Source organism: Sciurus carolinensis, chromosome 4 (genome assembly GCF_902686445.1).
Source record: "Sciurus carolinensis chromosome 4, mSciCar1.2, whole genome shotgun sequence".
In the NCBI taxonomy this organism is placed as follows: Eukaryota; Metazoa; Chordata; class Mammalia; order Rodentia; family Sciuridae; genus Sciurus; species Sciurus carolinensis.
Window position 1 is genome coordinate 124057270 of NC_062216.1, and position 14533 is coordinate 124071802.

Here is a 14533-nt window from a genome sequence, read left to right on the forward strand (position 1 = left end):
AATTGTTCATATAGCATTATTTAAAATAGGCACAAAGTGGAAAAACACAGTCTAAATGTCTCTGATAAATGGATAAATAAAGGGTGGTATATTTGTCGAGTGGAGGGAGTAGTATGTTCATACAATGGAATATTAGAAATAAAATGGAATGAGGTAATTACAGTGCAAATGGTCCTTGAAAATAAGCTCAGTAAAAACAGTCAGTCACAGAGGCCACATACTACGATTCCAAATACCACTCGTCACGTACTAGAGTGGCAAAAAATTGTCTGAGTTTTATGTGAAGCAAAGGGAATTCTCATACATGCTGGTGGGAACATAAATCAACATGAACATTTTGAAATTCACATATTTATACAAATGAACATGTGCAGTTCCTGTAACCTTGGTGCACTGCCCACTGACAAAAGATAAATTGTGATGCATGTAAACAATATTAGGCAGCTGTGAACAACATGGACCAATCAATAACAATGAATTTTTAATAGCTCCAGCATATATCCAGTACGGTATCATTTTTAGAGCTCAAAATAAGACCCAAACTAGTTATGTTGTTCAGGAAAACCTACATGCTAGTTCTCAAAAATAAGAGCAAGAGAATAACCATGAAATTCAGGAAAATAACCATCCTTATGGGGCAGGCAAAAGATAGGGAGGAACACCAGTATTGATACTATTGAGGGGATTTTAGTTTGTTGTTGGTGCTGGGGATTGAATCCAATCCACTTGTGCACACTTGGCAAGTGCTCTGCCACTAAGCCACATCTTCAGCCCAGTAATACTGAGTTCTGAAATGGAGTGGTAGCTTCACAGGGGTCTTTTGTGTTTCACAATTTAGGTGAGTTGCATTCATTCTTGTATGAATCCTATACTGAGTTTTAACACTCAGATATATAAAAGTCACCTATAATTTTATGATTCAGAGAGAACTATGATAATGACTAAACCATGCTAGTGATGACCCTTCCAAACTTCTCTATGCTTGAACGTACCCACATACTTTAATGGGGGAAGAGATGTTGTGAATTGTCCTTTTCTCCCTGTGGTTCAGTCTTCCAAGTCAGTGCATTCAGATGCACGTCATTTAGTGTTGTTTTAATATTCTGCGTTTTAACTGTTGCACAATTTCACCAGCTCCCTACTGGGCATTTGAGTTTTTAGCTTCCTTCTATTAATACTGCTCAAGTACATTTTTATATATAATAGACCTGTACAGTGACAGGCATAGTAGGTACTTTAAGACTTCTTGAATGGATTTGTTTCCTTAGAATAATTTCTCAAATGTAATTGCTAGATGTGTGTATCCTGAAGTGATATGTCTTGTTAAAACTAGCTTCCTGACAGGTTATATTGCTTACACCTCTATGACTAGTGCATGCATAGTTTCAATTTCTCAGAGTTCTGCAAATCCTAGGTAATAATCTTTTTAATCTTTACAAGTTTGAAGGTGATAAAGGCCTCTTTCAGTAAAGCTGTTCTTTGATCAGCACTAAAGCAATCTTTCTGCACTTACTTTGGTCGTTTCTAATTCTTCTGTGAATTAGTCACTTTTTTTTTTGCCCATTTTTCTACCGGAGTACTGATCTTTGCTTTCTAAGAAATCATTAGGATTAGTTACCCTTTTTCATATACATCGCAAATACTTTTTTTCAATTTGTCACCTATTTTAACTTTCTTTGTGGTGGTTTTTTGGAGAGATGGGGAAAGGGGAAGATACACTATGCTAACGTTTACATGTAGTACAGTCAGCTTTTTCCTTAAGAAAACTCCTTGCACCACAAGATCAGAAAAATCCCATTCTCTGATGCTGCAAATCTAACAGCTTTAAGCTTTAGCTTAAGTCTTCACATAACCTCAAACCTAGTTTGGTTTTGGCTCAGAATTAATTTAGGGCTTTATACTTACTAAAATGGGCAATAAGGACATCCCATCCATCTGTGTCTTATTTAGGTTGTAGCCAGCGATGTCCAAAATAGTAGGACCCAAATCGATGTTGGCAACAAGCATCTGTAAAAACAAGGAAAACAACGATCTAGCACACAACTGGTCCCATCTTCCTTTTCCATCTACTAAAAAGCTCTCTCCGGGCAACCCATCTGAGACAAATATTACTCACTATTAACTTTTGCACATTCTTACTTTGATCTTACAGATTCTCATATTCAAATTAACAACTTAAAAAAATACAAAGACTTATAAGGCTTGTAATACATGCTGCTGAGAAGTTATAAATCTATTTCACCCAGACTCTAATTGCTTTGTTATGAATCATGAGTGTTGGGCTCATGATTTTATATAAAGTGTTTTCCAACTTGATTATTCAGATTGGTTCACCAAATTGGACTTCACACTTTTAAATGCCTCAAAGGTGGAATGCTTGGCACCACTGCGAATTATTAGCCTATTTTATAGTTTTTCGAAGTGGCAACATTGCTAAAACATGTTGATAGGCTTTGAAGGCTGCAGGAAACTTCAATGTATCAACAAAAGTTTTCTTACACAGTATAAAACAGATGTTTTTAAACACTCTAGAAATCAAAGACATTGTCTTACATTTATACCCTGCCTTATTAGGAGTATTTTTCTTCTGTATACAATGCTTCCACAGGACCTAAACCAGCATATTCTAATATAGATATGATAGAGACCACCTATTTAATCTAAAATAACTGCCTTTAAATGAAATAGGCAAAATTCATTGTATATATATTTAACCCAATATATTATTCCAACAGATAAGGAAAATTAAAAAACTTCATGAGATTTTACATGTGTTTTTGAATCAAGTCTCTGAGATCTGGTATTTTACAAATGATAACATTTTAATTTAAATTATCCACATTAAAGTGCTCATGAGCACACTGTGGCTGGTGGTCACTGTAGGGAACAGCCCAGGCCTAAACAGAACCTACGTGGAGGCCTAGAGGTCACTTGGTCACAGGCTGGAAAAGGCCTTAGGATGGTGAGAACAACCCAGCAGGGAAGCAAAGCAGGGGCAAGAAGGGGGAATTAAAGCTTACGGAGCACTTAGTCTGTGCTGGATGTTTAACCCTTATTATGTGGTACTTCACCTATCTTACAGTCAGAAATGAAATACGAGAAAAAAGATAACAGCTGGGAACTGGGAGAACTATCTTTTGCTGAAAAGAAATATTTTTTTGAAAATTATTGAGAAGGAAAGGACAAAAAGGGAGGTTTAAAAAAAAAAAAAGAACTCTTCCACTTTAAATTTGAAAACAAAACTGAAAGTATGATGAAAGGCAAGAAAACATCTTCAGAACATTATCCTTCAGGGGTCAGGTTTCCTGTGGGTCAGGATTGGCTCTCAGAGGGCAAGTGATACACATCCTGGCTCTGAATCAATTAGCGTCTCTCTGTAGCTGTCAGAAATTATCATTCAGTAGAGAGAATTCAAGGAAAGATAATCCATATGTCACTGAGAAAAAAACCTCACAGAGCTAGGTCTCGAGGGATTGCACAAGACCTACTGTTGAAGATAATTTTCCTAGTCCAAGTTCCCTAGGCAAACTGAGCAGCTTGGGACCCAGCCAGCAAGTCTGGGGGTGAATATGGGGGAGATCATGGCAGGAGAGAAACAAATGGAGACCTGATCTCAGAGTCACAGAATGAATGAGTGAAGCTAGTTCCATAGGCACTACTAAAATGTCCAAGGTAGTTTTATAAGGAAAAGGGTAATCACCAAAATAATAAAACCCACGGACAGAGCCAGGGGTGGTGGTGCACACCTGTAATCCCAGCCATTTAGGAGACTGAGGCAGGATGATTTCAAGTTTGAGGACAGCCTTAGTAACTTACCAAGACCCTCTCTGAAAATAAATAACAAAAAAGGACTTTCCAGTAGCTCTGTGGTAGAGGGAATAGCCTAGCATGTGCTATGCCCTGGGTTTGATCCCCAATACTGCTAGCAGGGGAAAAAAACTCCACCGAATCCACTTAGGATAAGTCTCATCAAAAACTGCCTCAGGAGTTAGCAGCTGTATGATGGGAGACGTTTTCTAATGGTATTTTGCTCAATGGAGAGAAATATCTCTAAGTTCTGGTATAAATCAGGGATCAATAAGATTTGGCCCAAGTTCCATAAACACGTTATCCCAAGCCACTTTCTTCTTGCCTAAATATGGAGGACAAATTTTCTTCTATTCTAGGATTCTGCCTAAGAAGCGGAGACAGTCTCAAGATCTGCATACTGTCGGCAGAAGGAACATCAAGTACTAGAGTAAAGAATTCAAGAGAAAATTATACCTACCTGATTTTATACAATGAAGTATTAGAACAGATTTGATGGACTATCATGGTAATAACTCTTGAAACATTAGGGTTCCAAGTTTCTAGAATGGTATTGCTTTTATCACATGGTCTTTAAATATAAATTTAAAAAGACTTATTTATAGATCAGAACAGAGAAAGCTTTTCTAACACCAAAATCAATTATTTTATACATCACAATCTCTTAGTTTGTATGGGATTCTTAGGATTCAAGTACATTGGCATTCTGATCAAACAGAAGCCCTAGAAACCCCTGAGCATAAAATCCAGGGATATCATGTGTTGATATGTCAACTCTAGAACAAAGAAAGCACTGTATAATTACTGAAAAGAGCAAGGTGATGGGCTCTCAGGAGCACATGTCAGGTTTCCAGACAGAAACTGAAGCTCTGATATTAAACAATTCACATAGAGCTACTAAAGAGAAGACTCAAAGCACCCTAAAAGTACTCCAGATTCATTTGGCAAAAGGCACTCTAAGTGCATGAGAAACCAGAGAACCCCCATTATGCTGGGCTGTGCTAGTGGGACCTGTCTGTCTCTAACAAGGAAGGTGCCAGGGTATCATCGAGTTACACTCAAGAACAGAGATACAACATCTCCCAAGTTTGCAACTGGGGAAAGTGAGGTTTATTTTGTTCAAAGTCTTAAAGTCAATGGGCTGTCTTGACTCCCAGTTCAGTTTGGTTTCCCCTGGACCATGCTGTCTCATTCTAGTTCTACTAGCCTTCTTTCTAAAAATTCTTTTGAGGAACTATCACCAATCTACAGCTAGATTAATGTTTAGCTGTGGAGAAAACTTTAACCAACCTCTGGCATCCACACACCACCTGCTCTTGCTCTCAAACAGCCAATACATAACCAAGCCCACCGGTCAGCTAAACGTGAGCTTCTTGGGCTGTCAGGCTGTGATGGCTCAGCTCGTCATGCACAATAATGTATAACCCTGTGTCACTCAAGCATAACAAGTGGCACTGAAATCACTGCTGCCAACACATGAACATCCCTGACGTTCTTTGAGCTAGATGAGAACTGAGGCATCTCACACTTCAACTATATTTGTCAGCACAGCAATGTGACAAACATGGATTCTGAGAATAGGCACGGTTCACTGTCAGTTCTGGTCCTGTCACTTACTATATGACCTTGGCAAAATTCATGCAACTAATGTGGAGGTTGCCCAGTGTATGTTAAGGGCTGGGTACTCAGTTTAGACAGTTCCTCTTTCCTAGGACATCTGAGCAAAAGACAAACTCAGTGGGGAGTGTTAAGTGTGGGGCCAGTTGGAAACCCACAGAAGAGGCATCACCCTATCGAAGGGCAGGAGTCTGAAGCAACTTCCTGGGGTGGGTTAGACCAAGGCCTCAGAGGACAGGTAAGTTGGTCAGGAGAAGGGGATCTGAGGTGGCCATCCCAGACAGAAGTAGTCATACCAAGGACAGGAGGTGAGAGAGATGCTGCACTTAGAAGTGAAAGCTGTTCAGTACAAATGCTACCTTCTGTCCCTTGAACAAGCCTTGCTTATTCTGATGTCTGTGCTGTCACATTAACTGTTCTCAGAGTGCTCTTTCAGCAGACTACATACTTCTCAACCGCCCCATCTCTGCTCAAATGCCTCAGAGGTATACACTGACTGCTCCAGCTAAAGTACCTGGCTCTCCCTCACACTGGCATTTAAGAAGCAATCCTCCCTCATTGCTCCTTGCTGCATTTGAGGCTTTTCTAGGGTACTGTGCCAGCAGAGGAAGATACTTAATAAATTCTTGTTGACTGAGTTATAGGGTAATGGTTAAGAGTATGGACTCTGGAGCCAGATCTCTTGAGTTCAAATGCAGGGCTCTGTTCTTTTTAGTTATGCAATCATAAGCAAAGCAATTAATTCTGTACCTCAGTTTCTTCATCTGTAGAATGGGTATAATAGTACACACATTAATAAGACTGAAACTTAACCGAGACGACTCACATAAAACATTTAGAATAGCACATATACGCAATAAATGTAAGGTCTTGTTGAAATGGCTTTCTAGGATTCAGGCTTCATTTAGATTGCTTAGAGAAGGTGAAGTTTCTGATTTTTAACATCTGACAAGACTGTTAACTTGAGAAGAACGAACAGTTTATTCCACAGGCAGCTGTCTGACACCTTTCTCTGTTCTCATTCAGCCTCCTTCACTGGCTTTATGTGGGCCTAGAAATCCCGCTTCTCAGAGATGTACAGTGCTAGCATGGTCTCCTCAATTAGCTCCAAATGACAACATCAATAAAACAGTTTTAAGGTTTTTTTTTTGCGGTAATGGGGATCGAACTCAGGGCCTTGTGCTTTCGAGGCAAGCACTCTACCAGCTGAGCTATCTCCCCAGCCCAGTTTTAAGGTTTTTAATAGCCTTCCCAAATTGCCTATCTCCTTTGAAAAAAGAGGCTTGTTTAGAAGGCACTGAAATTTGTAGTGGAAAATGAACTGCCTTTAGGAATGTAGGTCTTCAGACCAGAAGAAAATGCAAACGCCACTTATGAAAGCCATTTTCCCTTTAGAGAATTTTAACAGTAAAGCACCAAGAGCATTTTAACAGGAAATAAGTGAAAGATACAGACAGTGAACCAACATTAAATCCCCATACTAAACCAAAGTAACCAATAAGACCATGAAGTCTGGCCCATTTTGAAACCCATTCTGCAATTTTAGCTTAAATTATGCATCTGCTTATTTTCTGCAATCTCACAGACCTGGGACTGAAATCATGATTCACGGAGAGAAGACATAACTGGCAAAGCATGTTGGTTTTTTCCTGAGCACTAGAGGAAAGTGTTCCTGATCAAGATGCCCACCATCTCCAGCGTACCTCCATGCTAGGTACTGAGTTTGAAAAAAGACATTGAAATCAAATGAATAGAGGAGAATGTGTTATTTTATGACAGTTCTCAGAGCGAGAACCAGGGAAGCAGAAAGGCATTAGTAAGGAAGAGTTCCACACAGAAAGAGGCAATTCTCAGAAAATGTTTTCCACAGTCTTACACTCAATGTGAGGTCAGACCATCAGCAGACGTCATGGGAGTTGATCAGAAACAGAATCAGAACCTGCATTTCAGGGGCTTGGAGTGTAGCCCAGTGGTAGAGTGCTTCTCTACTATAGCCAAGACCCTGGGCTCAATCCCTATCACAGCAAAAAAAACAAAATAAAAACCCACTGCATTTTAGAAAGATGACCAGGGGATTCACGCACATAGGAAAGCCTGAGGAGTTCTGCCCCATGAAAAATTGTGCACCAAATCAGACTGCCTCTCAGAATCATCTGTAATCTTAAAAGGGAAAGAAATGCAGATGCTGGGTCCCTATTCCACACTGTGTAAGTCAACAAGACTCTTTCTGGATGCTGCCCAAATATGTACAATTTATTCTTCAAAATTTCTCAGGGCAATTTTTTGAGCACCACTTCAGGACAAAGCAAAGATCTAGTCTCAAAGGACAGACAAAAGCTGTGTACTCTGAGGTGACATGTACTGGTAGAACACACTGAATAACCAAGCACAGTGGCACACAGCTGTAATCCCAGCAACTTGGGAGACTGAGGCAGGAGGATTGCAAGTAAAATGAGAGACTCAGTAACTTAGTGAGACCCTATCTCAAATAAAAAGGACTGGGGATGCGGCTTAGTGGTTAAGGGTCCCCTGGTTTAAAAAAAATAAAAAATTAAACAAAAAGGGTGGCAGGGAGTTTGTTTGTAATTTGAAAAATAATCACTATTTCATAAACACACAAGATCTTATACTGATCAGCTTTTGTCCTTATAGGAGGAACCCCACTAGCCCGCCTCTTGAAAGGAATTGCCTTATTTTCTGTCAATTGCCTATCTGTATACAACATCAGTTTGTTAGGCACCTACCTTGCTTGTCTGATTTGCTTTGATCCCAGGCCCTCGAACCAACAGTGGAACTTTGATATCGAACTCATACAGCTGTCTTTTGTCTATTGGCAAAGAAAACTGTCCTGAAAACAAAATGCATAAAGTAAAAATGGAGCCAAGTCAGACATGTAGCTCTGACTCTTTCATTTGTTTAGTCAATTGCAAATACAAAAAATAATACAATTGTTCTAATTCTGGTCTCTTAATAGAAAGTTTAAATTTGCCTGTTTCTCTCATTACAAGACGGGAGAAACAGTTGAGTTCATCTTGTTTGAACACATAACTACAAGAGACTCCCTAGTTTACATTAGGACAAACTGGGCAGACCAACAAAAAACTGGAAAGAACCAAAACACTAATACATAAAAAACATATGCATGGTATTCAACTTGATCAGAACAGGAGAGTATACTCCAAATACTGCCAAATGTAAAGGGACAAAAGTACTTATCCTACTTTTCCTGAATGAACTGCATTTCAAGATAACCAAATAATTGATGAGTAGAGGTCCAGCAAGTAAATGCAAAGGACAGAATTATGAAGTCAACATTTTGCAATCTGTGTCTGAGGGAATGATGGATTTAAGCAACAATCATCAATGGGAACTTCAATAGGAAGGGCCTGGGCTGAAATCACCTAGGTCATCAGTCAATACTGGCATCCCCAAAGTGGGCAGCCAGACACTGAGTTTCACGACATGTTACAACAAGAAATACACATCAGCACCACTGAGGAAGTACTCTTGCCTACAAGTGAGAATTTTGAGCAGATCTTCAGATCTCACTACCCAAACTAAAGGAAATACTGAGTAGATATGAAACAAGGGAAGACCTTACAAGATGGCAGCCAAATCCAGACTGAGCTATTCTACAGGATAAGAGACCCACTTCTCCCAGTAAGTCAAGTAGCAAATGAGATTAGGAGATCTAAAAACTAAAAGGTAGTTTGTGGACCTTGTTTGGAACATGACATATAATAAATGGGATGCACAATCAGATGTTGATATGTGGAATCACAGGGTCTGGGAATTGTTTCAAAACATTCTTGCAAAAAGGAAAAATCATGGGAGGTTAAGAAAATACAAAAGAATAGTCACATGAAACTAAAAACCTAAGCAGGATAATGAGGTTATTTTATTAGTCTATACTCACCCCACCCTCCCCCAAAAGACAGCATCTTGCCATGTTGCCCAGGCTTAGCCACAAACTCCTGAGCTCCAACATTCCCGCCTCAGCCTCTTAAATTCTGGGACTACAGGCATGTGCCACCATACCCAGAGCTTTATTAATCTCTCTGTTGAGTGTTTAGAATTAGTCACATTAAATGCCTATATATTATATAATATTAAATCTGCTCCTACACAATGTTCAGGTTAATTCCTTTTAAATGGAAATTTATAGACAGAAGAAAATATTTATGGTGGTACTGGGGATTTAACCTGGGGTGTTCTACCACAAAGTTACATCCTCAGTCCTTTTTTAAGATTTTATTTTGAGACCATCTTGCTAAGCTGCTGAGGCTGACCTCAAACTTGCAATTCTCCTGCCTCAGTCTCCTGAATCACTGCGATTACAGGTGTGTGCCCGTGTGCCCAGTAAGCAAAAACATTTCTTTATTTTTGTACCAGGGATTGAACCCACAGGTGCTTAACCACTGAGCCACATCACTAGCCCTTTAAAATTTTTAAAATTTGTTTTTAGGTATACATGACAGTGGTTATTTTGATATATTATACATACATGGAGAGTTTAACTTCTCATTCTTGTGGTTGTACATGATGTGTAGTTACAATGGTGGTGTATTCATCCATGAATATAGGAAAATTATGTCCAATTCATTCTTATGTCTTTCCTATTCCTATTCTTGCTCCCTTCCCTTCATTCCCTTTTGTCTAATCCAATGAAATTCTATATTTCCCTTCCCCACTTTGTTTGTGTTAGCATCTACCTATCAGAGGGAACATTTGGTTTTTGGTTTTTAGGGACTGACTTATCTCACTCAGCATGATAGTCTCCAGTTCCATCATCTACTGGCAAATGACATAACTTCATTCATCTTTATCTTAGCCCTTTTCTGAGATAGGGTCTCATCAAGTTGCTAAGGCTGGCTTTGAACTCACGATTCTCCTATACAGCCTCCCTAGTCACTGGGATTATAGGCATGCACCACTGCACCTGGCAAAACATTTATTTTTTTAAACGACAGAAGGTCCAAGTATGGGCTGGGGATGTAGTTCAATGGTAAAACACTTGCCTAGTATATGTGAGGCCCTGGATTCGATCCCTAGCACAAACACACAAAAAAATCCAAGCGGAAAGGATGAAAGTCAAGGACATATAGCTAACTCATTCTGTTTTTTTTTTTTTTTTTTTTTTTTTTTTTTTTTTGCGGTACTGGGGATCGAACTCAGGGCCTTGTGCTTGCAAGGCGAGCGCTCTACCAGCTGAGCTATCTCCCCAGCCCACTCATTCTCTGTTTTTGAAAAATAAATACCACCCCAAAACCAGATTCCAAAATTCAGCAAGACAGAATGTGCCCCGTGAAGACCACCTTCTCTTGGTCCTCCTGTAAAGAATATAGTACCCCTACTTTTTAAGTCCCACTTATCCTTAAAACCAAGTTCAGTTTCCATAAAGCCTGCCACCAGCCCATCATGCTTTTTTTGCTCTGGTTCCCAGACCACTACCTGAGTATATGAATCACAAAACCTAGTTTCTCTTCTTTAGAATGGCAAGCCCACTAAGCAAGGGGGTCCGGAGGGCAAGACCCTTGCTCTGGCAAACCCGAAGTATTAAAGCACTAGAATTCCTGCCAGGGCTACTTTTTCTCCTGGGTAGAAAAAGGAGACATGCTCTCAAAGATGACAGGAGTACCTGACTCTTACCTGTGTGATAGCCATTGTCTGAGGTATAAAAGATGTAAGTGTTGTTGAGCTCCCCAGTGAATTCCAATCTCTTGACCAGTTTCTCCACAAGGTCATCAACAGAGAGCAAAGTTTGCCACCTGGATGTGAACAGAGGGTGGAAAAGGGATTTCAGGGGCAATGGCTCAGGTTATCAATATGGGGAAGACAGGCAAAAACAAAAATACCTGTCCCTCCCAAAAAACCCTACACACTCAAATTCCAAAGCTCCATTCCCCAAACTTTGCCACAGCAAAGACCTTGGGATGAATTATGTTCTGAAATTTTCTTAAGTTAAATATTTCCAAAGAAATAAACGAGGCTTTTTACAACTAGTTAGCTTTACTTTTACAACCACTGGTGATGAGGAGAATAAGAAAGGAAAGTTCTCAATTCAGTACCAATTAGTAGAGATTAATTCAAATAGTGCTATTATACAACATTGTTTAGTCATCTAAACTAGGGCCTGGCAAACTAAGGCCCATGGGCTACAGCTGTCTATCTTTTTAAGTTTGATTGGAACACAGCCAAGTTTAGTCACATTGTCCAGGGCTGCTTTTATGCTGTAACAGCAGAACTAAGTAGTTCTGACAGAATACGTGGTCTGCAAACCTACAATATTTACTATTTTTATTTTTGGCCCTACAGAAGCTGTTTGCTGACCTCTGGTCTAAACTAAATAAACCTTAAATAATAGATTTTTAAAAACTGACTGAGAATGTCTTGAAATTTCAAATAGCAAATGCAAATATTTTGCTCAGTATTTGGGTTGAGTTCTCACCAAATGACCTTCCTTTAAGGAGGAAAAAAAAAAAAAATCAACTGAATGGTTTAAATTTGCAGTATTCTTTAATAAGTCCTAAAAATGGATGGTTTAATTAGTCTTGGGGGCCAAAGGCTACCTTGTACACCTAAATGTAAAGGTATCTCTGCATGCTTCTAATGCAGCAGATGCCCCAAAGCATTTTTCCCATGGATTTGTTTCCCTGTTTTTGTTTTGAAGACAATGTGGTATAGTCACCCGTCCTTAAAACTACTCAGACTGAAAAAGCAGCAGTTCTTACCTTTTCCTAAATGCATTATCTAAAAACTGTATTGAAGAATTAGTCATTGGAGTCTTGGCTTGTCTAATTAACCAGTGCTTGTTCTAAAATTTAGAAGGGAAAAAAGGTTAACACCAAGTCACCATAGTTAAACTACTAGATTACTAAAGTTGATAATAAAAAGGATCATTTCATATTTTAGGGAAAAGGAATTAACTGAACCCATTTAACGTCAGATTCTCTCCCTTCCCCTGTACTCCTAAAAAGGAAATCTCTCAGATCCACTCCATCACTCACTCTTCAGTTTCCCATCACCTTCCAAGCTATAAAATGCCTTAGCTCCTTTATTAGCAACATTAATAAAAGACTTTAGTGAACATCATTGGGAAACCATTAGCTAACATGGGATTACATTTATAACTATTATAATTCTAAACAGGTTAATATTAACTTTACCGTTCTCTAAGTTTTGCTGAATGAGTTATTTCATTGCCCTCTATTTTCGTGCCCAAGATATTCACTGCACTAGATCCTTGGGGAAAATCCTATCACAGCAGTTTCTTAAAACTTCAAGTCCAAATCTGGAGGAGTCATCCAAATGAAAGTCATATTTTTAAGCAAAAACTTCTCATATACTATTAATTCTCTCCTGTCTATTCACAGTATTCTAAGTTAGCATCTACCAAATCATACTCCTCAGAAGTGCTTTTTAGTTAGTAAGTCTGAGAAATGCTATATAATATATCCTTCCCTTCTGGAAATTCACATTCAACCACACAATTCTGGAGTGTAACAGAATAACTTTTACTTATTATTTTTGGTCAGCGATGAAACAAAATGACTAATTTAATCCCAAGTTTCCAAACTTATCAGTCATGGTAACTTAAATGAACTCCTGTTTGAAAACAAATTGAAAATACCTCTTCAGTTTAAAACCCAGGTCACTCAGCTTCAAAAATCATTCAACAAGATAAGCCTACATACAGCGTGTCAGGAAGAGTGCCAGATGTCTGTAATCCTCACCATAGTTTCAAGAGGGACTGGGATCTTCCATTTAAAGGTGTCTTGCTCATCTCACAGCCAGAAATTGGTAGTATTGGGTCTGAATTCAAGACTCATTCCCTCTACAACCTTATAAAGCAATTATGATTTCTGGGGAACAGATATGAGGCAGTGGAAACCTTCTGACTTTGAACCAGGAACTGCCCATACCTTGGGCCAAGGGAAGTATAACCTATTAACTAAAGAAATGCTATGATAGGATCTTTCCCAGGGCCTAGGACAGTGAATATCCTGGGTAGGAAAACAGGGCAATGCAACAACTTAAGACTGAGAGAAAGATATAGTTAACTGGCACATGAGGCAAATATTTGGGTTGCTGTGGCCTGTAATCATGTCTCCTATGTTGGCTTCCCCCCCCCCCCCCACTCAATTTCCTTTCCAAAGCACATGGCACTGTGTCACCCCTGTTCTTTCTATGCCTTCGACCAGTGAGTTTTGGGGTGAGGTGGGGACATCCCCTGGGACATGTCTCAGACATTGCCAGGAGGGAGGAAAGCCAACCCACAGGTTCCTAGAAAAGCCTGAGTGACACTCCTGTAATCAGAGAAGATGGCATTCTTTACCATTTCCCACAGATTCCTTAGCTGCTCCCTGGATGTGTGGCAGGTACCTTATCTGTACCTGTGAAGCAAGTCTATACTACCTGTTGAGCTAGGGAGAGGTGTGTTACCCCTAAAAGATGTTGAAAGAAAATCTACTACATGGCTCAAAGATTTTCTATACTATTACTTATACTGAGTATGGCTTAAATTCAAGGGTTAAGGAGGCTACCGTTCCATGGACATTGAAGTTCTTGTTTCTTGGTGCAAACACATTCTGGAAAGTCTTCTGGTACTGAGGTGCAGCTGTCCAAGGTGAATGAGGTGCTGGAGTGGAGATCATCATGAAGAATGGCTCAGAGTTGGATTTGTAGTCCAGAAAGTCCAAGGAGACATTAGCCTGCATTACAAAGATATGTCACCTCCTACCGTACCCAACAATTCAGTACTTAATAGATAAAATGTCCTCTGGTGGGCAGAGAGTACAAGGTTATCTTAGTTGTACATCTCAGTGCATGATCTTATTTCATGGTCATGTGCAAGCATGCTGTTGGAACACAACATTTGGTTTTTAGGCAATATTTAAAAAACTGAAAAGCATACCATCATAAAAAAGCAACTGAGAGGTCTTGATGAGTTTACATGATCTAGAAATTGTTATGTTACCCATATGGAACGAAATAATTTGGTCATTTTGGTATTAATTTACATAAATGAAACAGCATATATACATTTGATGACGTCAAGAATATAAGAGAATAAATTTAATTCTCAAAAGTGGGAAAGGTAAATTAAGTT

At 39.2% G+C, this 14533-nt stretch overlaps 1 protein-coding gene across 1 annotated transcript in view; it reads right to left on the reverse strand.

Annotated features, from left to right (window-relative positions):
- Window positions 1-14533, reverse strand: part of Gns (glucosamine (N-acetyl)-6-sulfatase) — a 40144-nt gene that overhangs the window by 12168 nt on the left and 13443 nt on the right. The window contains exons 6-10 of the mRNA XM_047551076.1: window positions 13968-14135; window positions 12156-12238; window positions 11074-11192; window positions 8169-8272; window positions 1906-2007 (exon numbers count right to left, since the gene is read on the reverse strand). Of these exons, the coding sequence (XP_047407032.1) occupies window positions 1906-2007; window positions 8169-8272; window positions 11074-11192; window positions 12156-12238; window positions 13968-14135 (576 nt within the window). The remainder of the gene's footprint in view (window positions 1-1905; window positions 2008-8168; window positions 8273-11073; window positions 11193-12155; window positions 12239-13967; window positions 14136-14533) is intronic.